The sequence below is a fragment of the Phoenix dactylifera genome, chromosome 8 (assembly GCF_051530095.1).
Source record: "Phoenix dactylifera cultivar Ajwa chromosome 8, Ajwa_hap1_PhDact_Kaust_v1.1, whole genome shotgun sequence".
Classification (NCBI taxonomy): domain Eukaryota; kingdom Viridiplantae; phylum Streptophyta; class Magnoliopsida; order Arecales; family Arecaceae; genus Phoenix; species Phoenix dactylifera.
Window position 1 is genome coordinate 1,244,657 of NC_143197.1, and position 27,525 is coordinate 1,272,181.

A 27,525-nucleotide genomic window follows, 5' to 3' on the forward strand; every position below is an offset into this window, starting at 1 on the left:
GAGATTGGTCATCGCCACCTTCGTCAATCTTGCAGACCATGAAGTGTTCGTTCTTCCTTCTCCTCGCAATAGTAATATACAATTGCTGAAGGTGGTCAACCTTTTGAGGAGTCTAAGATTAATAACGGCTTGCATTCACAGCAGAGGTTCATGTTGACAAGAATCCCTGTTTCATAGGTGATATGTGGGAGATCTTTGGAGAAGGAAGCAACCGTGGCTAAACGCCAAGAAATTATTATTTTTTATTTCCCGTGGTCTTGACAGAGGATGACTTTTTGGTTGAAGTCAATAGGTACGCTGGAGCTATAATTATGTCTTTTAAAAACTAGCCTTAGGAGAGACCCACCATGGATCTTTTGTTGATAGAAATTTCCTGTAATCCACGAGTGGTGAAATGTTTGGGCCTCAAAAAATGGGATGCATTATTAGGCATGCAAGAGAAAAGAAAGAGTGGGATTAGCCCCCAATATAAAATATAAAAAGGGGCCTAAGTGGGGTTGGAGGGAGAAGGGAATTTTGAATTGCTTAGGGATGATTGCTGGACTTGGAAGATTATGATGGCTTAAGATGGGGACAAAATCATGGAAGGAACGGGAGGAGTGGGCATGAGTTTTGAAATGATGTGATCAAAATGTTTTTGTGGGTATGTGTGTTTTGCCTTCTAAAGTGATAGCCAACTCTTATCTTTGTACTGATGAAAACCATGCATTCCCCATACTCTGGTCCCCCTCCCATCTATGCACATTTTTTATCATTTTTGGTGCCTATCTCCTCATTCGATGGCAGTCTCATCAGAATTTATTTGCGACTTGTAACATAGAACTTTAGAAGTTTTGCTAGCTAAAGATCCATAAGAATTATTAAAATCTATGTGAATCACATTAGCTACTACAATTATTCAGAAGGATCACCAGACTCGATGTAGACTATTTTAACCACCACGTATAGCGTTAGAAAGAGTCCAGAAGCGAGATTTGTTACACCAGAAAGGCAAATCGTGTGCCAAACTTTCAAATTGGATAACTTTTTGAAGTCTACGACGAAGAGCCAACCTTCTAGAAAGTTAAAATAGACTAAAATTCCATCGTTTTGTCTCCAAAATGAGTTGGTCAAATAAAAAATTTCTTTTTTTGGAAAGATTTTGACCGGCCTATCTCCCGATCCATGAAGAATCAAGAAAATTAATAGAAGGCAAAGTTGATGTAAAAGTCGAGATCTACCTCATATAGTATTTTATTTTTTTGTATTAATTTATATTAGTCATACTTATTTTTGCTAACTTAGTTCTATTCGAAGTATGAGAGGAATTTAGCTAAAATTTACAATGAAGGACCTCACTACTATTATAAATAGGGGCATGTACCTTAGATTACGAAGTATTGATCATCTATAAAAGAAAAGAGGACGTAAAGTCTACTTTCACAAACTTTCTATCTTTTTCTAAATTTCTTTTGAGAGATTCGAATCGAGTGGGTTGCGAAAATTCTTCCTTCTTTCGATCGGATCAAGTTGGTACCAGAGCCTTAATTTTCTACATCTATGGAAGCCTATGCTTGGAGATGATAGTCAAGTTGGTATTATAGTCGGGTTCCTCTACATTTATGGGAGCAAGTTGGTATCAAAGCTTAGGTTCTCTACATCTATTGAAGCAAGTTAGTACCAAAGCCATGCTCTTTTCTAGTCGAATTCTAATTTGATTTGTTTGAATCAAGTTAGTATCGGAGCTTCAGTTCTCTACATTTATGGGAGTCTTAGTTAATGGTCTAGATGTGCAAACAATACAAGCAGATGAAAAAAGGGCTATCCATGCTTGAAGTATATTGAAGGACAAAGACGAGAATGGTTGCTACTTCTACTTTAATAAATGATGAAATGAAGAAATGTCTTACACAACAAGAGAAGAGATTGCCCACCTCGTCGAGATTGTGTCTCGATTGGTGACACTTTCAACATAAGCACTAGCAACTCCTATAGTGAAGCTGTCTTCCACGTATAGAGACCAGGATCTATCATCTAACAAGGAAAATCAAAATTGGAACCATCTTCGAGCAAAGCCAAGCATTTCAACCATGAGGCAGAAAAGCAGGTGTTTTTCTACCTTCAGTTCTAATTTAGTAGGAGCTAAATTTTCTAAATAGAAGAATCCCCGATTTAGAAGGATCATCAAATTTGATATGGATCACTTTGGCTACTACTGATATCTAGAAGGAACATTAGACTCGATGTAACAACCCAGAACCTCGCCCAAAATGGCTAGCCGGAAGGTATTATTTGGGTTCCTTGATCCTGTATAAGTACCCAAGATCTACCCAGTGAATGACCGATATGGGACTAAATACACGCCCGCACGGGTCCTCACATACTCCCCCCGTTCAAGCCCTGACGTCCTCGTTAGGCTAAGGGTTCATATCTATTCAAATCCAATCACAAACACTACGATTGGCCCGTGGTCAGCCCCAATAGATCCGTGCTGCAGTGTCCCCTAGTCCACATAGGTTATGGGCCAGGGCCGCTCTGATACCATTTGTAACAACCCAGAACCTCGCCCAAAATGGCTAGCTGGAAGGTATTATTTGGATTCCTTGATCCTGTATAAGTACCCAAGATCTACCCAGCGAATAACCGATGTGGGACTAAACACACGCCCACACGGGTCCTCACACTCGATGTAGATCATTTTGGCTACTATAGATATCCAAGAGGATCACAAGCCTCAATGTAGACTACTTTACCCACTATGAGTAGGGCTAGATAGGATTCAGGAGCAATATTCGCTACGTCAAAATGCTAAATCGCATACCAAACTTTCAGAGTCCGTAACTTAATCATATGACACTCGATGGAGATGGTCTATTTTTTCAAATTGGATAATTTTTCGAGGTCTACGATAAAGAGCCAACCCTTTAAGACGTCAAAATGGGACGAAATTTCATCATTTGATTTCCAAAATGGGTTAGTCAAACCGAATGTTTTTGTTCGAAAAAGATTTTGACCGAGCATACCTCCTAATTTGTGAAGAATCAGATGGAGCAACCAAATGCAAAGTTGATATAGAAGTCGAGATCTACCTTCTGTAGGATTGTAGTTTTCTATGTTAATTTATACTAGTCATATTTATTTTTGAAATTTTAATTTTATTTTAACTAGGAGAGAAATCTGACCATAATTATATGAGGGAGGACCTCGCTATTATTATGAATAAGGGCTATACATCTCAATTTACAATGTATGGATCATCAATAAAAGAAAAAGGACGTAAACTCTAATTTTATAAATTTCTCCATCTTTTTCTAAAATTTTTTTTGAAAAATTCAAATTGAGCAGATTGAAGAAATCCTCCCTCCTCTCAAACCAGATCAGCCAAGGTGTTACGTTTTTTTTCCCCAGTTAGCTCCTTCAATGACCTTCCTGCCCTTAATCATGAAATTGCATAGATGTAACTATAAGCAATTTACCAAAGGGCCCTGCAAAAGCAGCCTCTCTCTCTCTCTCTCTCTCTCCATGTTAAAGAAGATTTTAACCAGTACTCTTATCTTGTCCTCGGATTTTAAAATTTAAATTGTGACCCATCTAATGCTCTATAGGGCGACTATACTCCTGCATATGATGTGGAAGTATTGCACATGGCATTCATTATGTTTACACTCTCCCGGGCTACTTGCATAAGCCTCTAGGTTTTGTGCTCGACTTGTACCTCGAAGAACCTTAGTTTTTAATCAAATGTCAACTTAATATCACTCAAAATATTATGAAAAAAGATACGGAAATTACTCAACCAATATAGCATCTTCCTATCGCTCCTCTTTCGACATGCTCAATCAGGCTTTCCGCTGATTCCTACCAACCAAGGCTACAAGGGCGTGCTGATGCTCTCGTCTTAAGGAAGCATACACACCTACTGTGAATTAGAGAGACCTGACCCGGATGTTCCCTCTCCGTTCTAGCTTTCTAAATAAGTCAGATCGGTGCAGGAAAAACAACGATCACGATTTATTTGAGAGATCACCAAGTCACCTACTTGAATTCAGATGAGGTGCAAAGTTATGCCAATGAATCCTATATATCCAAGGTTCCACCCAATAATTATGCCTTATTGGACTTCCTTCCTTCCTTAAAACTCAATTCGCTTTGTATCAAATTCTTCCAGCACAGTACTAATGAGGTCCAAGCAAATTGACACCAGTCTAAAGTTTGGACAGTGCAAAGCCTGCTTCTGGCTCGTGGGCGTACATGTGACGTGATGACGACCACTGCGATGACCCACCTGTGGTGGCCACCTTCCCTTTTGCCAATTGCCTGCTGCGACCCGCGGTGGGTTCCGAAAGAGAGAAAGGGGGTGCAGCAAACAGTACACGCACCAAAGGTTTTCGCCTAAAGTCCCAGCCGCTTCCATGCTCTTGGATGGGCAAAGAGATCGGTCCCCGCGAGGAGGCAAACCATGTGCATCCATGCATCGAGATCTCTGGACGCATCAGAGAAAGGAGGAGGAGGAAAAGGACAAGCAAAGGGGGTCATTCATGAGGATTAGATGGCTTCATTGGTGATGGGATGGGGAGTGATCCCTCCCTCGATCCCCCTCTTTCTACAACAATATTAATTAGTTTCTCTCACAGAACTTGCAAGCTGGATTTTTGGACATGTTGCTTGATTTCTAGGTCTCTTGCTCTGACCAATTTGAGCAACAAACCATGACGAGTAAAGCAGTGGAGTAGTTGAATCATTCGTGATATATATCTTTCATCATACGTAGATCTCATGGGAAACTCCCAAGTAGCTAAACATCATGCTAGTTGAAAAGAAAAAGAAAGATGAAGTAGGGGTGCGTTGACGTGTCTTTTCATAGTTGACATGAAAATGCCGCTCCAAGAATTTATACTTCTTAGAGGGCCTTTTCTCTTCTTGTATCCGGTTTTAGCTAACTGAATGAAAATCTAAATCTCTATGCACCAAAAAGTTGGAGGAAAACAAGTTATGAGGTGCTAAAGAAGGACTTTGTGCAATAAGAATGTAATGCATGAAAGTTGTTGTTTTGGACAAATTGGCATTAACAAATGCCGCTGATACACAATTGGGGCAGGGCGGGGGGAAATGATTCTAAGCCGAATATCATAATGCATTGAAGATTTGAATTTTAATAATTACATATTTGTATTTGTGGTGCAATTTTAGGATGGATCTTTAAAGCAAAGTAGCATAATGCAAGGTCGAGCTGAGTGAAGCCTACAATATGGATGCAGACAATAATATGGAATAATGCACTTATAGTTTGACTTAAGATCATATAAGCAACAAGAACTGGGATCGGGCGGTTGCCATATGACCTACCTGCAGCCATCTAACCAATTTATTGAAGAAAACAAAGATTAAAAATATCATGATTTAGAACAGACCATCACATATTATCATGAAATTCTTGAGATTAATTGATTAATTTGATTTATTACAGCATCCATCCTACCAGACCCTTCCCAATTTAAGATGCAACCATTCTTAAATCAATGGTTTTTCGCTAAAAAAATCCAAAATTCAAAATTTAAAACTAAAATTATATAATGAGGCCAGAGAAAATATTAAGGGAAATATGACTATTATTTGATTTGTTTCCATGGACCCTATACTGTTACTATATATTCTTCAATACCTAATACTGTTATGAAATTAGTGTTGCTGCGTATTCACTTAACCCCCCTCCTCCCACCCTCTAAAAGGCCAAAAAAAAAAAATGTGTTGCGTTGCGAAATTTTTTTCATGAACAGTTGTAATCTTGTCCGTCATCTATGTCAGTACTCTCTATTTTGTCCGGTTCACTTTTTTTTATGTTCCTTTCAGTCTAAAAGCAAGGGAGGTGCACCTACTAAAGATTAAACTTGTCTGAAGATGGAGAGGAGACGTGAGGTCACTCGCTCCTCCACGAAGGAAAACTCCCAACGACTTTAGGGAGTCACAAGAGGATACAAATGATCAGCGAGTGGAGAGAGAGATCAACGTTTCTCTTCTCTTCTTTCTCCTTTTAAACGCTGTCTCTTTTTTTTGGGGTCTCCTCTCCCTCTATCTTCATGTACTCGGAATTCGACGTCTCTTTTTTCTTCGGCACGTCCGCTCCGCAGCTATCTTAATCTCCCACAAGAACTCCAGGATCCAAATAGAATTCCATATCGAGGAGTTAGAGAACACCAACAAACAACCAGTCGCCATGGAACAGAAACAAGAAGACGCCGCCGCCCCTCCACCACCTTCTCCGTCATCATCTTCTTCAGCGGATCAAACAAATACAGACGTTGTTGTTTCGAGGACTAAAAAAGGAGAAAAGGAGAAACAAGGGGAAGCAGATGATGGCAATGGAGATGATGATGATGATGGCTATCAAACCCCGATGTCTCCGAGGCATAGAATTCCGCCAGCCATTAAATGCCCGCCCGCACCGAAGAAGCCGAAGATGCCGAAGCGATGGCACTGCATAAGAGTTAAGGCAGGGACCGGTCGTGTGCGTCGCCGCATCGAGATTGGATCGGCTTTGTGCCTGGAGGCCGACGATCTCGGCCAGAGGAGGACGAGGAAGAAGAAGAAGGCCAGAGAAGATGTGACCGCCTGCCGATGACTCTTCTGTGCATTATTTTTGGTAAGAGAATTTATTGATAGATAGACATGGCTTTGCTTATGTTTGTGCTGCATGTTAAACATGGTGTTTCGGAATTGTATATTTTTTCCACCTTTTCTACTTTCCTTGATCATTTTCGTTGGCTGTCGCTTGAGCAAATTTTTGTAGTACTTTCCTTCTGATGTGTTTGGGACCTTTGGGTTCACTGGATCTGAGTCTGCGTAGAAAAAGGCAGAAGTTTCTGTCTGTAGGTGAAGAACCGGCAATGGAGAAGACCGATACTATTCTCTAATGAAGGGCACGAGGAATTTTGCCATGAAGCTTGTGGTTTTTGTTGGTTGAGGTTGTCCGCTTTTCTTCTTTTGGTTTTGTTCTTTCTTGCCCTGTTCTATTGACTTGCATGCAGAGAAGGAACAGACACTTGGCTTTCATCTACTGAGATTCCTTGTGGGTGTCTTTTTCTTTCCCTTTTTTCCTTGGGGAAGGGAGGGGGTTAAGACTTGAGGGTAAGATTAAAAAAGCTAAATTGCTTCAAACTCTTCCTGGTTTGCTCGTGCATCAAAAAGTGTTCAAGTTTATAAGCAAAACATGGGCATACAAGTAAGTGTACGCCCATATATCTCGTATTAGCATCTATGTCTTTGATATTCTCAAATGGCCAGATTGAAAATAGGAAGTAAGAATCTACTGAGAAAGAAAATAAGAAATAAGAAGAGAACTTAGGACCGTAGTTTTTTTTTTTTTTTATCCCATCTTTTAAGACACAACTTGGGGCACGTAGTTTTCTCTAGAAACAGTGTAGACCTGCACTGGAAGATGAATGATCTAGCCTCATATTACAAGATGAATGAATATATCAAATTAGCTGGGATCCATTGCACCAAAATTTGTTTTTGACTCAATATGATTTTAATCATCTGCAAAATTTGACTGGAGAAAATAGTCGGATTGGAACATCTAATCAACAATACTGACAAATAACAAATAAGGAAAATTCATGCACTCTCCAGTGAAGAAAGATCTTCCCTCTTCCATCAAAACTAATTAAAAAAATCTTCCCTCTCCAACAAGAAGGAAAAGAAGAAGAGGAAGATGAAAAAGACGATGTAGGAGAAGAAGAGGAAGAATAAAAAGAAGAACAAGAAACGAAGCAAAAGAAGCACCACGGAAAAGCTTGGATATAATTGAAATACAATGGTGAAATATCTTATTAATAAGCCAATATATGTGGCCATACTGGGCTCCAAAATGGAGATGAAAATATTGTCCGCTCCTTTACAATACATCTGAATTTCTTACGCATTGCGAGGCCAATTCTTTTGAGAGGGGGGAATAATTAGGAGGCAAATTGTCCTCACGTTTTCTAACAAAAGCTGTATTTCTGAAAAGCTGCTTGCAATCATTGCATCTCCAGAATGATCCGCTCTGTTTTACCATCAGATGGCTGCATGAATGTACTCACGCTTTGATCGGATGGATCAAAGTTGAAGATAATAATAGACACAAATGTACAGCATTCTGAATTAACAGCCTTGCCAATCAACACGGATTGATAGATGAAGACTAGTCATGCAGACATATCAGCTTCGACTGTAGCAAGCCCCCGGTTTCATGATCCAACAATCTTTTCTAGCACGAAAAAAACCTTCAGTTCCTTGAGAGGATTCTCATGCTTGGTTAGAACAAGGGACAAAATTTGCTATTCCTCTGTTCCTCCACATGATTTCATTAAAAAAAAGAAAAAAAATGAAAGAAAGAATGAAAGAAACTGGAAGATTAATGGCTTTGACATCTGTCATACATAACCACCAGTGTGGAGGGGCGCAAATGAGATCATGACACCCAGGATTATTAACCATGTTCGAATTTTTGGTAATAAAATTATTGACATCGAATAGGAGATTAAAAATACTCATCAAGAGGATTACTTGATTGAAAACCTAGGACCATCAAGAGGATTACTCATCAAAAACTGATAGATAAAAAAAAAAAAAAGATAAACAGTGGAAGGTATAATCAACAGAAGATCAGGCTCAAGCAGAAAGTTTTGGAAATACAAACTGATACATTTAGTTTTTTTCGTTAAAACAGAGATCCTAAACTATGACTAAGAAGGTTCAATGACAGACCGGATCTTAAGATTAGAAAAACCAACTCAAAAGGTCGTTGCTCAGAGAAATGGTGGAAGTATAACCCAGCGCCGTGGATACCTAGGTCTTCCTTCTTTCCCATCAAATAACTGCAGGAAAAACAGCAGGTGTCAAAAAAAAAAAAAAACATAATTCTGACAAGCCAAACAGCTGATGGCCTGATTAACCAAACCTGATTGAGAATATGCAGAGTCCAGCAATTCTATTTACCAGTACAATATGAACATAATAAATAAATAAATAAAAATGACTGTTTAGCATGCAGGAGATTAGTGTGACCATCCATTGTGTAGAAATGGACGGAAAAAGAAGATATAGAACAATTTGATAACATGAAATGTGAGGCATGAGGCAGGTGCATATATGTTGGAACATGAAAGCAATTAATATTTACCTTCTTCAGCCTGCGGTGCTTTGCAAGAGCCCAATTAGTCATTATAAGAGCAGCCACTATGAGGAACAAATAACCTGCTACTGTCTGCGTCGCAATATTGAAACCAAGCCACTGATAGATCTCTGTAGTGTAGTTGGCACATGTCACAATGTTGAACAAAAACCCATGAGGAATCTGATACCCACCATCGCCATCAGGGCTTCTAAGGTTCCTTAACAAGAGATGGCAATAGAAGTTTGAAACTTGGCAGATCAACCCAAATCCAAAACCAGTCTTCATTTGCAAATCACTCACAGGCGTATAAAGTGGGTGATTCACATAGTAAGCAATGTACGTGCCAAAAGTCCAGTAATAGGCACAGTTTCTGAATACATTGGTCAACGGTGAGGTTGCATGGCTAAATCTGTGTACAAAGAGTGTTTCCATGATACGCTTGAAGTAGTGGAAGCACCAGTAGTACATAGCATAGGTTTGGACAGGATGAATGACATGCTCACCCTCATAACCGAAATACTTGTACACTGGAAAATAGTAAAAGATGGGGTAGATGATCAAGGGGCCCAAGTACTCCCAGAAGAAAAGTGTCCTGTAGGAGACCTGTATGCCCAAATCCTTGAACACCACAGTCAAACTGCTTGCATTTTTATCAAAATAATCTGTCAGGCTTGACTTTGGATTGAGGATGACTGGCTTCCCTTGGGCTCCCGGTTGCACGGGAAGCGTAAGACGTTGTCTAGAAGGATAGTACTTTTTGGCTGTGTTATAAGAAACAATATGTGAGGAATCAATAATTGAGTTGAAGTAATCGTGCGTGCACGCATGCATGTGTGGCACTGTAGCATTAAGAACTAGATGCAAGAGAAGCCTCCGATCTGATAGTGCTGCTCTGAAGGCCAGACTGATGGGAGCTACCAATAGTTTTAGGAAGCCACTTCTTTGTTTAAATGACAGTTTCAACAAAATGGCTGCAGCAGCTCAAATTCAAGTACCCAACAGCACTTCAATTTCATTGAAAAATCAGCATTCATCATCCATTACCAAAATCAAGCCCTTTGCATATATCATTGCATAATATAACAACCTTGGCCAAAAAACGATCCCATCAATTCAAATACAGATACAATTATCGCAAGCAAATGAGATTGCTTTAAGTGCTTAATACCATGTCATCTCCAGATTTCAATCAGTAACTCTCTATTTATTGTTTCAAGATATGTGACAAGTTCATGATGGCATCTAGAAAGAGGCTAGGTGAGGAGTATCTCCAAACACAAAAGTTATATCCTTTCTGAACAAATTAGGACATGTGGGCCCTGTTGTCTAATTTAAATGGATGTTTCCAACAAAAATAAAGGTTTTGGATTACAGCACAGATCTCATCACCTTTTTGAATAAAAACACCAAATTAGCATTCCTGTTCATCAGTGCAGTTTTCCAAGTAATCCAAATTCTTCAATTCATATTAGTGTAGGTCTTTGTTAGTTAAAGATCTTTTGTACCTAAGCAACACAAACAACCAATTACAGTCTCTTACGTCTCTAGAGTGGATGAACTAGAGCATGATACTCTGAAGATTGGTCTGTATATATTTTGGGGGAAAAAGTAAATGATGAAGAGATTTTCCCTGTCTCTAGAAGTAGAATTTAAGAAAATATACACTATCTTCAGGGAAATTGTACATCCAAACCGATGTAAAAAAACACTTAATACTAATTCAAAAGGCAGAACCTGCGACCTCATTCAGGTAGGTTCATCTTTTGTAATGCATGCTCCTTGGATAAATAAACAATGTATAGAGTAGAGGCAAGTGCTGTGACATAGGCATGTAAATAGCAAGAGTAAAATATTTTATGCCAATATAATTATCATAAGAGTCGACCAATACATAGATATTCCATCTAGCTTTATATATAGGGCACAGTAATTACTCAGGATTGTTAGATTGAGTTTAACCCTGCAGCTATCTTTGAGAAGGTAGTTCTACAACAATCTACCTCATGCAAGCTAAGCAGAATGGCAGTTCTGAGCAGGATTTAATATTCTGATTTTTCAATATGTCATATATTGACCAAAATAACCAATGGTATCCTTTAGAAATGTTAAGGAATGTAAGGCGACAAGCTTTAACCACTCAAGTCCAAAGGTCTGCCCAACAGATCATGCTCGCAGTTACTAGCTACTTAAGATATAACAACAGTGCAGCAGCACTTGCAACAATTGAATGATCGCATTATAAGTACCAGAAGAAACCCAAAAGAAAACATCGTCCAATATGACATTGTGAGTTGACATGCTTAATCTTGGAACTCGTAATCTGCTAAGTGAGGGGCCCAATCTTTGTCATTCCTTTATGAGTTGGCAGTGTTTTTAGACAGCACAAAGTTGTCAGTATTTGATGATTCATCAAACTATTATCTGAAATAAAAGTCAAACTATCTGTTCTACCAATAGTGACCACATCTACACATTTCTTGTGATGATCAATCAACATAAGAGTAACCACAATGCAGCACAACCGTTTCCCAACGTCTTCAAAGTCAAACAGCTCTCAACCCTGAGTTGTTTTTATTACAGACAAAATGCAAGACTTATCAACAAATCCCCCAGTTCTTTTTTTTAAAAAAATCTTAAGATAGATTCGGAGTTAACATATGAACTGCATAAGAACTAACACAACTCTCTCCCTCGTATTCCAGACACCCTTCTAACACTCAAACATAACCTAATAGAAACATGAAGTCATCACCATTCTATCTTCTGGAAGCGTTTTAGGAAAAGATCCGCAGTTTCGAACGACAGAATGGGAAAAAAATTCAGCTCATCAAAGATGACAACAAGAAGTAGAAGTCAAATGGTATAGGATTATATATATATATAAAAAAAAAAAGTAGTAGAAGAAGTCAAATGCCCAACAAGAAAATTAAGCTAACAGAAGAATTGCTCTATTTGCGATCATCATTCAATACACTCGAAAGTGAAGTAATTTTAATCACTTACTTCGAGCATGAATCGCCTCCTGCAAATCCCTCACAGTGGCCTGCAAAAACACCACCAAACAACAATATATCCTCAGTCCTCGCAGTCACGAACAACACAAAAGAAGAAAGCAAGAGCTATCTACGAGTCTCAGATCGAATTCAGCATAAGATCAAACAATTGATGAGCAGCCTTCGACGGATCTAACGCAGAAGCCAGCGCAGAAGAATAGCAGGAGGAACTTACGGAACCCTCAAGCTCGATTCCACCCTTGATCACCTCTCGGCCGCTACGAGAAGCGACGGCAACCTTCATCTCGCGCCGAGGATTTAAGAGAGCCGACCCAAAGGGCAAAAACCAGCGAGCGGTTTCTCCCCTGCTCGGCCTCAGGGATCGGAAGCTCGCCACAAGTTTCTATTTATTTTGGTTCGTTCGGGTGGGGCCGCAAAGCATGGAGATCTCAATCGGATGCAGTTGGGCCGCCGTCAGTTTTATGGCATGTGGTTGGGGGTTGAGCCTAACGGGCCTCTCCCCGTTCTACCCATCTTCCCCAGTAAAAGGCTCACAAAGCCCGTTTCCCTATTTACTGCATTCTCTTCCTGTTTCCTAAGGCAAGGGTAGGATAAGGTTGCATGAAAAGGGGGAAAATGATGTCTCTTGACACTTAACTAATCTTCTGTGGCTTAACAAGAAAAGTTAAAAGTAAACAATCAAGTCTAGACTTATGTGTTAGGTGTTAATTATTGTGGGTCCATTTCTTGATTCATTGCTGGAAAATGCGAAAATCACATGAAAAGATTACGTAAGAAAGCTATTACCTATTGCTTAGACACTAGCCATCTAGCTTTTCTATGCAAGATTTATTATGTAATGCATTAACATTGCTCGGACTGTGGTTAATACAAGATTGCAGATCTAGGTCACCAGGACGATTTCATAAGTCTTTTTTTTTTAATAACAAAGTAAGTACGGCTTTGCAAAAATGAATAGCTAAATATATTTTAGGGATTCAACATTTAAGAGACATAAGATCTGATTGTATATTTGACAAAAACAAGTTTCCTCAAAAAAGATAAATTATATGATTTATTCAAAAAAAAGAGAGACAAAAATCATATTATGAAGCACATTAGGTACTTTAGAATCATCAATTCTACAATTTTACAAGCAACAGCGACAACCAGCCTACGATTCTATTGAAATTGGAACATCCAGTGCCATCAAAGAAGATGGTTAATTGGTTATGGTATTTGATCCGATCTTGCCCAACAAAGGATATAATGTGAGAGAGAATTTCATAGTATAGAAAATGGTAAGATGTTTGATCCCATCTCAGTAGGATTCCAGATTATCTAAAAGGTTCCAAAATTATGCCTTCCATAGGCCGGAGAGACTAAATTATCGTTACATCCTTATATAGACCACTGTTATTTACAGGCTTTATTATTTCATTGAAGCGCCCAGAGAATGTTAAATTTAGACCTAGATCCAGGACGTTTGTTTCGGGATTTCAATTTCTTCGTCCCCACTCCTCCCCGCCCAATCCTTTTTCGAACCTCCCAGCCTCCCTATTTGGAAGCGCGATGAAACCCTAGCAAGAACGCTTTGCGATCTCCGTCCAATTCGCCATGGACGACCGGTATATCGACGACGCCGAGCTCTGGGCCGTCATCGACTCCGCCGCCGCCTCCCGGTCCCGCAAGCCCCTCCTCGCCCTCAAGAACTCCAACTCCATGAGCCCCGGCCCCTATCCCACACCTCCGAAGCCATCCAGAAACCCTAGGGCCCATCTCTTGGCAGTGGAGGAGGTTAAGGCTCCGGCGGACGGGGAAGTGGTGCAGGAGGAGCACTGGGCGCACCACCGGCCGCCGAAGATGGCGAGGGTCGTGGATCCTGGGGCGAGTAACGATCGTCGGATGGTTGTCGTCAAGCATCCGTCCCGGATGCCGTCGCCGTCGCCGTCGCCGTCGTCTGGGGTGGTGAAGGAGTTGGGCCCGGTGGTCGAGAGCCCGCCGCCACCTGATAGGTGGCAGAGCGAGCAGACGGAGAACCTGAATCACAGCTTATTTGGGAAATTCCCCTCTGTGTCTTCATTCAAGCAGTACCAAAATGCAGCGATGGCGGTAAATTCTGCATCTTTTACCGTATAATTCTGATTGCTACTGTTCTAGCTGAGAATCTGAAATGCTTCATAGCATTTTCTCGATTTCTTTACAGGCTTTTGCATCTGTGGCAGATTGTAAAGATTTCGTGCTTCTTCTTAGCAATGCACAACATAGATAAATGAATAATATTTTGATCTCATATATATATATTTGAGCATCTGCCCCATTGAATCGCTTTTGTAAATCATAATGTGAGCACTACAGTTTTGGTTGTTCTCCAGGAAGTCATATATGTGTTGGTTGCAAGCAGAGAATCCAAAAGGATTTATAGGCTTAGGTGTGCCATGGGCAGACCTATAGCTTGTGAGGGAGAGTTGCTAGAGAACAACAGATTAGAAAAAGATGGCAGTCTTCTTCTTTATCAATGTCCCTATCCTTGTATCTCTTGTCATCTTCTCTTGCTTTAGAGGTGGCTTTACTGTAATTCTTACTAAGTAAATGGATGTCTTATCCAAGCGACTCTAGGGTGTTTGTGGTCGCTCCAAAATAGAGTCTCTTGATACGTTTGAACCATTGACATAGCCACTTTGAAATGCAAATTGAAAATTATTGAGTATATTATAATCATGCCTTCAATAGAAAGCTTACTTCCGTGAACATGGGATTGATTTTATGTATCAACAAATGATCTATTAAGGTTTGAAACCTTCATATGACCTTTCCAAGAAACTGTGCTGGCTGCAAATCCTTGCTCAAGCAACTTCTGATCAAGATATATGACTTGTCTCTTGATTAACTAGTCCTTATTGACTGCATCTGCCCGATGAAAGAATGATAGAGACAATAGCGCCACTTATCCATGCCCACGATGTGTATGGATCGCCAAACCTTCATATGTTCAGTTTGTGTACTTGTTCGTTATCTTGCAGTGTCTCGCTCATTGAGTGTATTTATTTGTTTTCATGTGTATGCAATTTGATGTCCATATGGGAATAGTGCATTTGTTCCAACATTGTTCCACTATATTGTAGCATTACATGGGTTTTCCATCTGAGAAACTTATGTTTGACCACCAGAAGCATGGGGAAAAGATTTTAATAAGCTATTCATGGATTTTATTTTTTGATTTATTTTCTGAAAAAAACATAGTTGTTTCTTTAATATTGTCTATTTTGAAAAGTAAATACTGTTCGGGACTAAATGATATGTTCCGTATTTGTCCTTCAATAAGCAGATCCTAGAGAAAACTGATTATGTCATGATATCTGGGAATCCGTATATTAAGAAATCAGGTATCTTGTTGGAAGTTCTATAAATCTTATGATCAAAACATCTGAACATGTGTTTAATTTCAGTAAATCTCTTATCCGGTCATCCCCTTTAACAGGATGGAGGAAGATATCATTTTTCTTCAATCTCTCATTTGAAATCAAAGAGAAATCCATTGAATTTGATGAAAATCGGAATGTTCAGCGTGCAGAGTTTGTTGTTCGGGCATTCATGCAGTATATCCAACTCCAATACCTTTTCTTTATTTATCATATTTGACTCATGATACTTTGTTTCTAAATTTTCTAATCTTGTTCTATTGTTCTTGATTTTAGAGGTGGAAGGTTCTCGGATGGGTGGGGTTCTTGTGAACGACGTGAGAAAAGGTTCTCGAAACCAAACCATGATATTCCCAGCACAGCTGAAACCAGAGCTAAAAATAAAGCTTGTCAAGTGAGTTTCCTTTGCATAAGTTTATTTATGTAATTTAAATTCTGTAATTCAATCTTTTCAGACATCAGTTCCTTTCAACTTTGGTTTATATGGAGAAAACTTTTTTGCATTAGCAGTTCCACCTATTCGTTATATCTAATCCATCGGACCAATTATTAGATTAGACCCCCCGCATCTCTCCCCCCTGTTGGGAAAAATTTAAATGCGCACGCGGCCCGAAATTTGGCCGCGTGCGCGTTTGAGAGAAGAAAAAAAAATAAAAGGGTAACGCCCAGCGGGCGTTACGCTTTGGAAACGGCCGCGGCCGCGGCCGCGTGCTCATTTGAAAACGAAAACGCCAACGGGCGTTTTCGTTCGCATTAAATGGACGCGTGCGCCCGTTGGCGCACGTTGCGCGGACGCGTCCGTGGAAGGCGCGGACGCGTCCGCCGAAAAGACCATATTACCCCCGATTAAATCCCTATATAAACCCCTCCATTTCATCTCTTTAGGTACACGAAAAATTTCAGAAAAATAGTGGAAAAATTCTGGAAAAATTCTTCTCCCTCTTAGCCACTTCCAAATTTTATTTTACATTTTTTATTCAGTTTATTTAGTTCTTTTCATTCCGTTCTTTGCTGGATCTGCAAGTCCGATCGGGTTCGCTTTGACTTCTTCCGAGACGTGCCGAAGAAGAGGTTGTAGGGTCGTCGTATCTCCGAGAAGGATTGCCGGGTGACCCGTACGTGGGGGCAAATACTTCTTTGGGACAGCGTCTACGCGCTTCGACCTGCTTTCAATCAGGCTATTTCTTCTACCTTTATTTTTAATTTAATATTAGTAGATTGGTAGGATTTGAAATTCTATGATATAAACTTATTAAATGCATAGATTTACTTTGTGCTAGAATAGATTTATTTTGTATTAAAATAGAATTATTTGGATGCCGAATGATATGCATATATATTATTTCCTTTAAGATTTTTTTTTTTTATTAATTGAATTTATAGATTTATTTATTTAGTTAGGAGATATATTGCTAACAATCCAAAGAAGTATTTATTTTTGTTAGTAATATATAATTAATTAAATTCTTTATTACAATTGTGGCATATTAGATTTTAATTGCAATAATTGTTTTTGCTAGCACATCATCAATAATAAATTATTCTAAAGAGTTAATAATTTGGTTAACCTCCAAGAGGTTTATTATACCTCCATTTGGACTTCTCAAGGAGTAATTTCCAGATCCCATTCAAACGGAAAATTCGGAAATTGGTTGATACATAATAGTTAATCTATTGAATTAACTTATTAGATCTCAATAAATTATTCTAATAAAGGAATAAATATTTTAATTCGCTGAATTGACATTTTAGATCTTAATTACAATAATTGATTTGCCATAAAATTAGTAATCAATTATTTCAATAAGGCAATAATTCAAATCTAACATATAATTCATTAAATTGATATTTTAGATCTCAATTAAAATAATTGATTTGCTACTACTAAATTAGTAATCAATCATTGCTAATTCGGAAAATTCAAACGAAAAATTTTGAAATTAGTTAATCCACAATATCTAATTTAAATTTGCATTTAGGTTATTTTAAATATTGAATTTGTGTGATTTCTAGTGATTATATCCACTAACTAATAGTGTCTAAGAAAAGCTTGTCAAAAAGGCATACGTGCCTAAGAAAGGCTGGTACTTAAGTGAGCCTAGTGCTCCACCACCGATCTGGAGCTGATCTGGCTATTAGTTTTTTGGATATATCAATTAGACATCCAAAGTTCAATATAAATATTACTGCAATCTTTTGACATAGATATTTTGATTTCAATCAGGTTTCTGTCACTATTCTGTAACCCTGATCCTATGGCCTCAAACACTAGTGACCATCTTAGTGCCAAACCTGAAAAATTTGATGGCCATAACTTTAGGAGGTGGCAGAACCAAATGCGGTTCTGGCTCACCACATTAGGGTTAATCTCAGCCATAGGTCAAAGTACGACTGAAGTTGATAACGGGTCCAACCCAACTACTTCTTCCAACACTGAACATTCTGCCTCCACTAACACACCCACTAGGACACCTGATGAGATAGATTATCATTGTATCCATAGAATCCTAGGTGCTCTTTCTGAGAGGCTGTATGATATCTATTACACAGCCAAGAGTGCCAAAGAACTCTGGGACACCCTAGATAGCAAATATGGTCTTGATGATGCTGGGGTAAAGAGGTTCAAGGCCTCCGATTTCAATAAGTTTAGGATGGTGGACTCAAAGCCTATGAATGACCAAATTCATGAATTTGAAACCCTGATCCACCAGCTTAGGGCTAATGGAACCAATTTGGATGAATCATTCCAGGTAGCCTGTTTGATAGATAAACTACCTACTTCCTGGTCTGATTTTGCTAAGACCCTGAGCCATACCCAAGGAATTCTCACCCTAACCCAAGTCTTAAACTCCATTAGGATTGAAGAGCAGCATAGGCTTAGAAATAATACCTCTACTGGACCTAAAAATAATGCATATAATGTAGAAGCTCCTCCTAAGAAAAATCAGAACCGACCCTTCCGTAAGAATTTCAAGAAGAAACCCTACAACCCTAGAAACCCTAACCACCACTACAATGGGAAGCCTATTCAATCCCAGGAGCAGAAGAAGAAGAAAGAGGAAGGTGGTGCTCGTTTCTGTTATGTGTGTGGTCGGACCAACCATTTGTCTCCACAGTGCTTCTATAAGAAGACTGCACCTCTTCAATCCAAGAAGAAGGGTCCACACACATCCAGTGCTCAAGTCAACATGGTGACTTCCGGCGCTGGCTCCTCTGAGACAGCTTTCAGGTCTGTTTCCTTCACTCCTGAAGTTAACATGACTTTACAATCACTAGATTGGTGGATTGATACCGGAGCTGGTATTCATATTTGTTCGGATCGTTCCTGGTTTTCTTCTTACCAGATCTCAAGTGGAGGAGCTGTGATCATGGCAAACAGCTCGGAGGCACGTGTGTTAGGAGTAGGACGTGTGGACTTAAAGCTTACCTCTGGAAAAGTCCTGTCACTGCACGGCGTCCAACATGTTCCAGTTGTTAGGAGAAACCTCATTAGTGGTTCTTTGCTTGTCCAGCAAGGCTTTCGTCTTGTTTTTGAGTCCAATAAGGTTGTACTTTCTCATGGTGTTATGTTTATTGGAAAAGGATTCCTTAGTGAAGGATTGTTCAAATTGAATGTAATAGCTCCTTCAATAAATGAAAATCCTTTGATTATGAATATAGAGCCTCCTTCTATTTGGCATGGTAGATTAGGTCATATAAATTATAATTCAATTAAGCAACTTATGAACCTAAATCTAATACCAAAAAGTGATCTCAAGAACCATGAGAAATGTCAAACTTGTGTAGAAGCCAAACTCCCTAGGAAGCCTTTTAAATCTGTTAATAGGGATTCTGATCTATTAGAGTTGATTCATAGTGATGTTTGTGACTCTGGTAGAACTTCTAGGGGAGGTAACAGATACTTTGTAACATTTATAGATGATCTATCGAAGTTCTGTTACATCTACCTAATTAAAACCAAGGATGAGGTGCTCAGCAAATTTAAAATTTTTAAGATTGAAGCTGAGAACCAACAGGAAAAGAAAATTAAAATTCTTAGATCAGATCGGGGAGGTGAATATACATCAAATGACATAACTCAATTCTGTGAAGATCATGGAATCATTCATGAAGTGACTGCACCCTATTCTCCCCAATCAAATGGAGTAGCAGAAAGGAAGAATAGGACTTTAATGGATATGGTGAACTCCATGCTTATAAGCTCAGGAGTACCAGAAAATTTGTGGGGGGAAGCTCTTGTTTCAGCCTGTTATATCCTTAATAGAATTCCCTCTAAAAATAATGATCTAACCCCATATGAAGTTTGGAAACATAGAAAACCTAATCTTAGCTATTTAAAAGTGTGGGGGTGCTTGGCAAAAGTAAAAATACCTGATTTTAAGAGAAAGAAAATAGGCCCTAAAACAGTGGATGCCATATTCATAGGTTATGCAGCCAATAGTAATGCCAATAGATTTCTGGTAATAAGTTCAGAAATAAATGATATTAGTAACAACACTATCATAGAAGCCAGAGATGCAACATATTTTGAAGACACCTTTCCACTTAAGACTAGAGTAGATAGCGGTATAGCTAGTAGCTCTAGTAGAATAAGGACAAGAACAATAGAAGTAGAAGCAGAACCTAGGAGGAGTAAAAGATCCAGGGTAGAGAAAACATTTGGAGATGATTTTTATACCTTCCTAATAGAAGACTCTCCAACTACCTTTGAGGACGCAATGAAATCTTTGGATTCACCTTTTTGGAGAGAAGCTGTGGACAATGAGATGCAATCAATTATCCAAAACCATACTTGGGAATTGACTGATCTTCCTCCTGGTTGTAAAACAATAGGATGCAAATGGATCTTTAAGAAGAAACTTAGACCTGATGGCTCTGTAGATAAATTTAAGGCTAGATTAGTTGCCAAGGGCTTTACTCAGAGACCTGGGGTAGATTTCTTTGATGTTTATGCACCTGTAGCTAGGATAACTACTATTAGGGTCCTTATAGCATTAGCCTCCATTCATAGATTAGTGATTCATCAGATGGATGTTAAGACAGCTTTTCTAAATGGAGACTTAAATGAAGAAATTTATATGGACCAACCAGAGGGATTTAAAATCCCAGGCCAAGAAAATAAAGTTTGCAGACTAGTCAGATCTCTTTATGGTCTTAAACAAGCACCTAAGCAATGGCATTTGAAATTTGATGAAACCATAATGACATTTGGATTTGAAATCAATAGCACAGACGAATGTGTATATCATAAGAGAGTTGGACACAAATTTGTGATCTTGTGCCTTTATGTAGATGATATACTGATCTTTGGGACAGATCTTCAGATAATTGATGAAGTAAAACAATTTTTAAGTCATAAGTTTGATATGAAAGACTTGGGACAAGCTGACTTAATTTTAAATACCAAAATAATTAGAAGTGCAAATGGAATTGAGTTATCCCAAAGTCATTATGTTGACAAGATACTCAACAAATTTAATTATTCGGATTGTCAGCCTGTCTCTACTCCCTTTGATCCCTCTACACATCTTAAGAAGAACTTAGGAACTCCTATCCTTCAAAGCCTATATGCTCAAATCATAGGCTCACTAGGATTCCTAACTAACTACACTAGGCCAGACATAGCATATGCTGTAAATAGACTTAGTAGATATACTGTTAATCCAAATAGAGATCATTGGACAGCATTAGAGAGAATTCTTAGGTATCTTAAGGGTACCAAGTCCTATAGTTTGCACTTTAGTGGGTTTCCTGCTGTTCTAGAAGGCTATAGTGATGCCAACTGGATCAGCGATACCTTAGATGTTAAATCCACCACAGGATACGTCTTTCTCCTAGGAGGTGCTGCTGTGTCTTGGAAATCCACCAAACAAACCTTAATATCTAGGAGTACCATGGAATCTGAACTGATAGCTTTAGACACTACTAGCACTGAGGCTGAGTGGCTCAGAGATCTACTTATAGACCTTCCTGTAGATGAGTCACCTTTACCACCTGTCTCCTTACATTGTGACTGTAAATCTGCAATAGATAAGTGCAACCAAGAAAATGCCAATGTAAAAATGAACAGGCACTTAAAAGTACGTCATAAATCATTGAGATATAAATTGAAAAATAATGTTATTGCCTTGAATTTTGTAAAATCAGAAAATAATTTGGCTGATCAGCTTACAAAAGGTTTATCTAGAACAGTGGTTCTAGAGTCGTCGAGGGGGATGGGGCTTAGCCCATAAAGATAGATCACCACGGTGGGAACCCAACCTTAAAAGGTTCAATGGGTAGAAACAAACCGAAGTGTGACTAAGAGGAGCACTATTTTATGTTGTCCTCATCCCTATGGCGCTAGTGCTCATAAAAGCAAGCGGTAGGATGAGTTCGTTTGTATAACTCTTAATGAGTCCGAGACCCAAGAGGCAGGAGCTTCCTTGCTAGCTTCCTTATTAGGACTCACCTATATGTGCAGTCGTGAGGCCGCGATTATGGAAAATGGGCGATTCCCTAAAAAGCACATGATAGATATCTGCGCATGGCCATAACAGCGCAACCCGCTTAGAACCCAGATCGGGCTATATTATGTGTGTTGTTGATTTAATCTGAGCCATGGACCGAGGTTCAAGGTTAAGACCACCTTGGCTCCACAGATGTAATCAATTGTCACTAAGTGAAGGTTCAAACCGAAAGGTACCTACACCTATTACATAATATAAGATATCCAGCATTTTATTTTGATTTTAAAATTATTTAAATTTTTTGTGGGGGATTGTTGGGAAAAATTTAAATGCGCACGCGGCCCGAAATTTGGCCGCGTGCGCGTTTGAGAGAAGAAAAAAAATAAAAGGGTAACGCCCAGCGGGCGTTACGCTTTGGAAACGGCCGCGGCCGCGGCCGCGTGCTCATTTGAAAACGAAAACGCCAACGGGCGTTTTCGTTCGCATTAAATGGACGCGTGCGCCCATTGGCGCACGTTGCGCGGACGCGTCCGTGGAAGGCGCGGACGCGTCTGCCGAAAAGACCATATTGCCCCCGATTAAATCCCTATATAAACCCCTCCATTTCATCTCTTTAGGTACACGAAAAATTTCAGAAAAATAGTGAAAAAATTCTGGAAAAATTCTTCTCCCTCTTAGCCACTTCCAAATTTTATTTTACATTTTTTATTCAGTTTATTTAGTTCTTTTCATTCCGTTCTTTGCTGGATCTGCAAGTCCGATCGGGTTCGCTTTGACTTCTTCCGAGACGTGCCGAAGAAGAGGTTGTAGGGTCGTCGTATCTCCGAGAAGGATTGCCGGGTGACCCGTACGTGGGGGCAAATACTTCTTTGGGACAGCGTCTACGCGCTTCGACCTGCTTTCAATCAGGCTATTTCTTCTACCTTTATTTTTAATTTAATATTAGTAGATTGGTAGGATTTGAAATTCTATGATATAAACTTATTAAATGCATAGATTTACTTTGTGCTAGAATAGATTTATTTTGTATTAAAATAGAATTATTTGGATGCCGAATGATATGCATATATATTATTTCCTTTAAGATTTTTTTTTTTTATTAATTGAATTTATAGATTTATTTATTTAGTTAGGAGATATATTGCTAACACCCCCCCCCCCCCCCCCCCGGCGCACGATGCGCCTGACTTTGTCAAGCAAAACACACTAACCAGCTCTTAGGTTCCTAACAAGTGATTGTTTGACAAAAATTTAGAAGCTTTCATTTTCATTTATACGAACAAATAACATGTTCTAGTAGTTAACCTAAATAAAAAGGAACCTCCTACTTGTGGTTTTGTTTAATGGTAGTTGGTTAGTGTAACTACTGTTTTTTAATATCTGGAGTAAATGGTGATTTTAGTGCCTCTAACCATGTGTTAGGCATCTATCATTTTCTATCAAGCATCAACGTACTTTATGTGTTTGAAACCATTTTTGCCTACCTATAAAGATGGATGGCCAAGCTGATCCCATTATAGATACATATCTTGTACAATCTCCCATCTTTACATTGCATTAATTTGCAAACTTCCTTCTAGATTTTTGGATCAGGATACTACTTTCTTCTGAGAAAGATGAAAACCTTCCAACGACCTTTAGGGCTTGTTTGGCTATTCCTACAGAATTGGGCTGAAATCATGTAGAATTCTTGGATTAGGCCGTCTATTTAAGCATGACCCAGTATCAACCAAACTCCACCCATTACAAATCTTGTAGAAAAAAAAAATTATGGAGATTTTATTTTTCATCTTGTAGCTCAAAGGCCAGGATCAGGGTTGAGTTTGGATATGTTTTTAAAAAATGCAGGCTAGATAGGCCAATTGGTCTGATTCCTATATGATTTTCAGCCCAATCATATAGGAATACCCAAAAGGCTTTTAGTTGGATATACTTCCTACTTGACCTAAGATATACCAACCTATTTTGTCTAGTCATGTGCACTTGCATACGAGAGAGAGGGAAAGACTTATGATCCATACAAATTGTATTTATCCCTCCCTCTCTCGCCTGCTTAGGTATATGATTATCTTGAGGTGACCTGTGGCCACTAAAATGAAGATCTGCTATAATATTGGTAAAGTTGTGACAGCAAGCCAGCACCAACATTACATTATTTCACTTGAGCAGTATGGTTTTAAAAGGACGTTTTTAGAACCTCAGAAACTGACCCCAAGGAAAATAAATGATTAAGAGCACATCTGGTATATTTCAAAAGTTTGAGGTCAAACTCTTTATCTGGTATAAGTATGTAAATAATACTTGCCTTTTCTTATCTTAACCGTGCAGGGATTGGTGCTTTACATTCATTATAATATGTTCAAAATAGAAGGAACAAAATTTTTGCCTCCAGGCTAGGGGCTTAGAACAGGACTGGACATGCTCGAGCAAAAATCTTATTCAAAATTCATCTGTCCTTTATTATCATCTACTCATGCCTTGATGGAACTATTTCTGAAAAATGAAGCTTTTTTTATATATGTATCACTTAATATGTCTATGTCTTTAGGCATTTGTTTGTTTCACGATTTATACCTAATATTAGCCTCAGGTTTCAGAGAAAATGTCTGATATCTTATCTACTTCTTTCCATGAATTCTGATTTTACTCTTTCCAAAGGATAGGATGTGCTTGTTTTCTTGGCTTCTATTTCTCATTCATCAAGCGAACACATTGTCTAGCCATAGTATTCTGTTTCATCTTATAATATTAAATGTGACTCTACCACTTGGTTGATAATAACAGACAGAACTTAGTGTGTGAAAACTTTCCCAAGGAATGCCTCATCTCATGCCTTGGGTATGGCTTTCCAGAGTCCCCGTGAAGCATATAGGTGAAACGATCGGAGCTCTTATGAGGGAATGTATCACATCTTAGCTTGTCTTATTTACAGATTCTATCTTATTTTTTATGATATTTTGATTAAGATGCAGACTTAGGTATATCATGTTCTTTAAGCTTTATAAAATTATGGTGATATTAGACTAATTAAACATTGGTCATGGTTCAGTATATGTTGTCCAGTTTTCTTTTTAAGATTGAACCTTGGCCTTGGCGAAGTTTGTTAAAGTAACCATTTGCACACGGGCAGACATGATTTTTTACATGACTTTTTATTGTTTTATATTTTTCTGGGATATCGAGGATAATTATGAATATTACACCTTACGACTTGAGGTTTATCCTCCGATAATTTACGCCTTTACCTTTTCAAACATTGGGCACCATCAATGAATATGACATGATACGTAGGCTGCTTCATTTGTCTTCTTGTCAATCTTGAAACCCCATGCTTTTGCTACCAGCATGATTTTCATTTCTAGGCTATGTTATCGGCACCAAGCATCAGGTCAACACCTTTGTTTTGTGACCAATTTGCATCCCATTTCCTCTGTTTGTCGCTATTCTGTAAATAGTGGCTTTTAAGTTAAATTTCCAGTGTCTGGCGCATTGGTTTGTCATCTGGAAAAGAAATCAAGTCATGTAATTTTGTTTTAAAATCCACCTGCACAGCCATTTTCTAACCATCACCGGTACTGCCGCTGCCTCCCACAACCCTTCCTCAAAAAAGAAAAAAAAAGGGAATAAAATTCATGCCTATATTTTTGAAGGTCATTATATGAATACATGAGGAAATCTTGCTATGCGACCACAGAGTATTCAGCATGCCGACAAGATGCACCTTCACTATCTGTTCTCATTATTTGAAATATCAAAAGAAATGTAGCTTTGTAAGGACTATTGGTGGTTGCAGCTTGATGAATTTTACTTTGTCTCAGAGGATTGCTTTGTGTTGTTCCTGATCAATGATAAAATTTGACCTTGCAGGACCTTCTTGGTATTGGAGAATACCGACCGGGTGTAATCAATGGCTTTCGGTAGGTGCAACATTTAACATAACGCTGATATTGTCGTCTTCAAGTTCTCATAGAACTTGTAACCGTTGTTGGGTGGAAAGTATTATCTGATCAATTCGAAAATGTTTTGTTGGATCGTAAAAAGAGAGAAGTGAAACCATTGAAAAACAACAAGGGCCAGTTCTGTGTGCAATAGTAGATTCCCGCCCATTGAAGTCCAGGGATTGTCAGCAAAGTTTGTTCTTTGCTTCTTTTCCAGGAAACAGCACTTCGCTGTTGCATCAGCTGGTGTTCGCTTGGAAATTTTCAAACCAAAAAAAGAAAAGAAAACCCCTTTTGTTATTGGTTTTTTTTTGTTCTTTTTTGGTGCAATCCTTTTGTTATTGCTAAGGTACGATTTCATAAATTGATGCTATCTTGACTGCGTGGCAACTGTGAATGAGGAACCAACTTGGCAGGCCTTGTAACCTCGACCTACCGTCATATGATTCCCATTAATTGTGGTAAAGTCTTTGGCTAACTAGTTATTTGTACATTATCCATTTTAATTTTTTGGATAATTTATGTGCATATGTATTCATGCTTGTTCATCCTCATCATACTGCAAAATGCCCAGTTTAGCACCGGTGGGCCAGTTGAGAGTATGTAACGGGGTGATGGAGACTGGATGCTCCATGCATTTGGTAGGTCCGCTGGAAAGCTGAAGCATCCTCTTTTCCTTTAGTAAATTCTTGCTTTATTTCATGTCACTGGATCAGGAAGCTCACCCCACAACCGTTTTCCTTCGGTCCGGCTCATTCTGCAAGCATTAATGATTATGAAAGGACTCCACAACTTGCACGCAGCTCTGTTTCTCTTTTCTGCCATTCAATTAGTGTTTCACGGTCTTTTCTCAAACAAACAAACAGAAAAAAAAAGGTATTGCACTGTTGGTGAACATGGGGTCGAGCAAACATAATTCCGTAGTAATCCTTGATGTCCATTTTTTTCAGGAAAATATTCTGGTGTTTTTTCTATGCACGTCTTGGTTAACTTTTATCTTATTTTATTTTTGTGATCTGTTGGATGAGGACTATGTTGCCTTGAGATTCTTGTAATTTTGTCACATACGTTTTTCTTCCATTGTTCCAACATGCCAAGCATCTCGTTAATAAATTATTGGTCTCTACGTGCCCTTCCGTATGTCATTGTGGATTTCAGCACTCCCAATGGTTGTTTTAAGCTCTAGCTGATGGTCGTTTTCTTTCCCCTTCACAGCAATACTTATGGACCCAAGCATAAAACATGGACATCCGAAAAAAAGTTTAAATTGTTTAGATTCTATTTATTCTATGCCTGAAACAAGAATCAGTGATCTGCAGGCTCCTTGTCGTTTTTCACTCATAAGCTATGAAATTCATGTTGAAGATCTTACTTCCTCACAAGCCTCCCCAGGTTAAGAATATTTGCTACCAACCCGTGCAGGCGTCCGTGAGCAGGATTGGCATCGAAAGACTCAAGAGGATCCACTCGCATCAGCTAGTGGATGATGATGGAGCTGTTTGGAAACAGGGATGGAGCGCCCCTTCAACATAATTAGCCCAAATTGTGACACAGAACCAGGAGCGACCAAGTCCTTATATATATATA

The 27,525-nt window shown here is 38.9% G+C and overlaps 2 protein-coding genes across 4 annotated transcripts; one reads left to right on the top strand and one right to left on the bottom strand.

Moving 5' to 3' along the window:
• Positions 1-7,779: 7,779 nt before the first annotated feature.
• On the bottom strand, positions 7,780-12,665 carry LOC103703465 (very-long-chain enoyl-CoA reductase-like). The gene is made up of 4 exons (XM_008786320.4): positions 12,365-12,665; positions 12,140-12,179; positions 9,143-9,897; positions 7,780-8,837 (listed from the first exon to the last, which is right to left on the bottom strand). The coding sequence occupies exons 1-4, from the start codon at positions 12,431-12,433 to the stop codon at positions 8,769-8,771; spliced, it is 933 nt and encodes a 310-aa protein (XP_008784542.3). The 5' UTR covers positions 12,434-12,665; the 3' UTR covers positions 7,780-8,768.
• Positions 12,666-13,180: 515 nt separating this feature from the next.
• Positions 13,181-27,503, top strand: LOC103703464 (peptide transporter family protein). 3 transcript variants are annotated; one of them, XM_026803104.3, is made up of 6 exons: positions 13,182-14,241; positions 15,458-15,515; positions 15,611-15,728; positions 15,828-15,945; positions 25,868-25,917; positions 27,361-27,503. In XM_026803104.3, exons 1-6 carry the CDS (start codon positions 13,747-13,749, stop codon positions 27,368-27,370), a joined length of 849 nt encoding a protein of 282 aa, XP_026658905.3. In that variant the 5' UTR covers positions 13,182-13,746; the 3' UTR covers positions 27,371-27,503. The 3 variants fall into 3 exon arrangements, with proteins under 3 accessions (XP_088558406.1, XP_026658905.3, XP_038980111.2); XM_088702280.1 differs by lacking the exon at positions 15,458-15,515 and having other exon boundaries at positions 13,181-14,241; XM_039124183.2 differs by lacking the exons at positions 15,458-15,515; positions 27,361-27,503 and having other exon boundaries at positions 13,186-14,241; positions 25,868-26,238.
• The last annotated feature ends 22 nt before the right edge of the window (positions 27,504-27,525 follow it).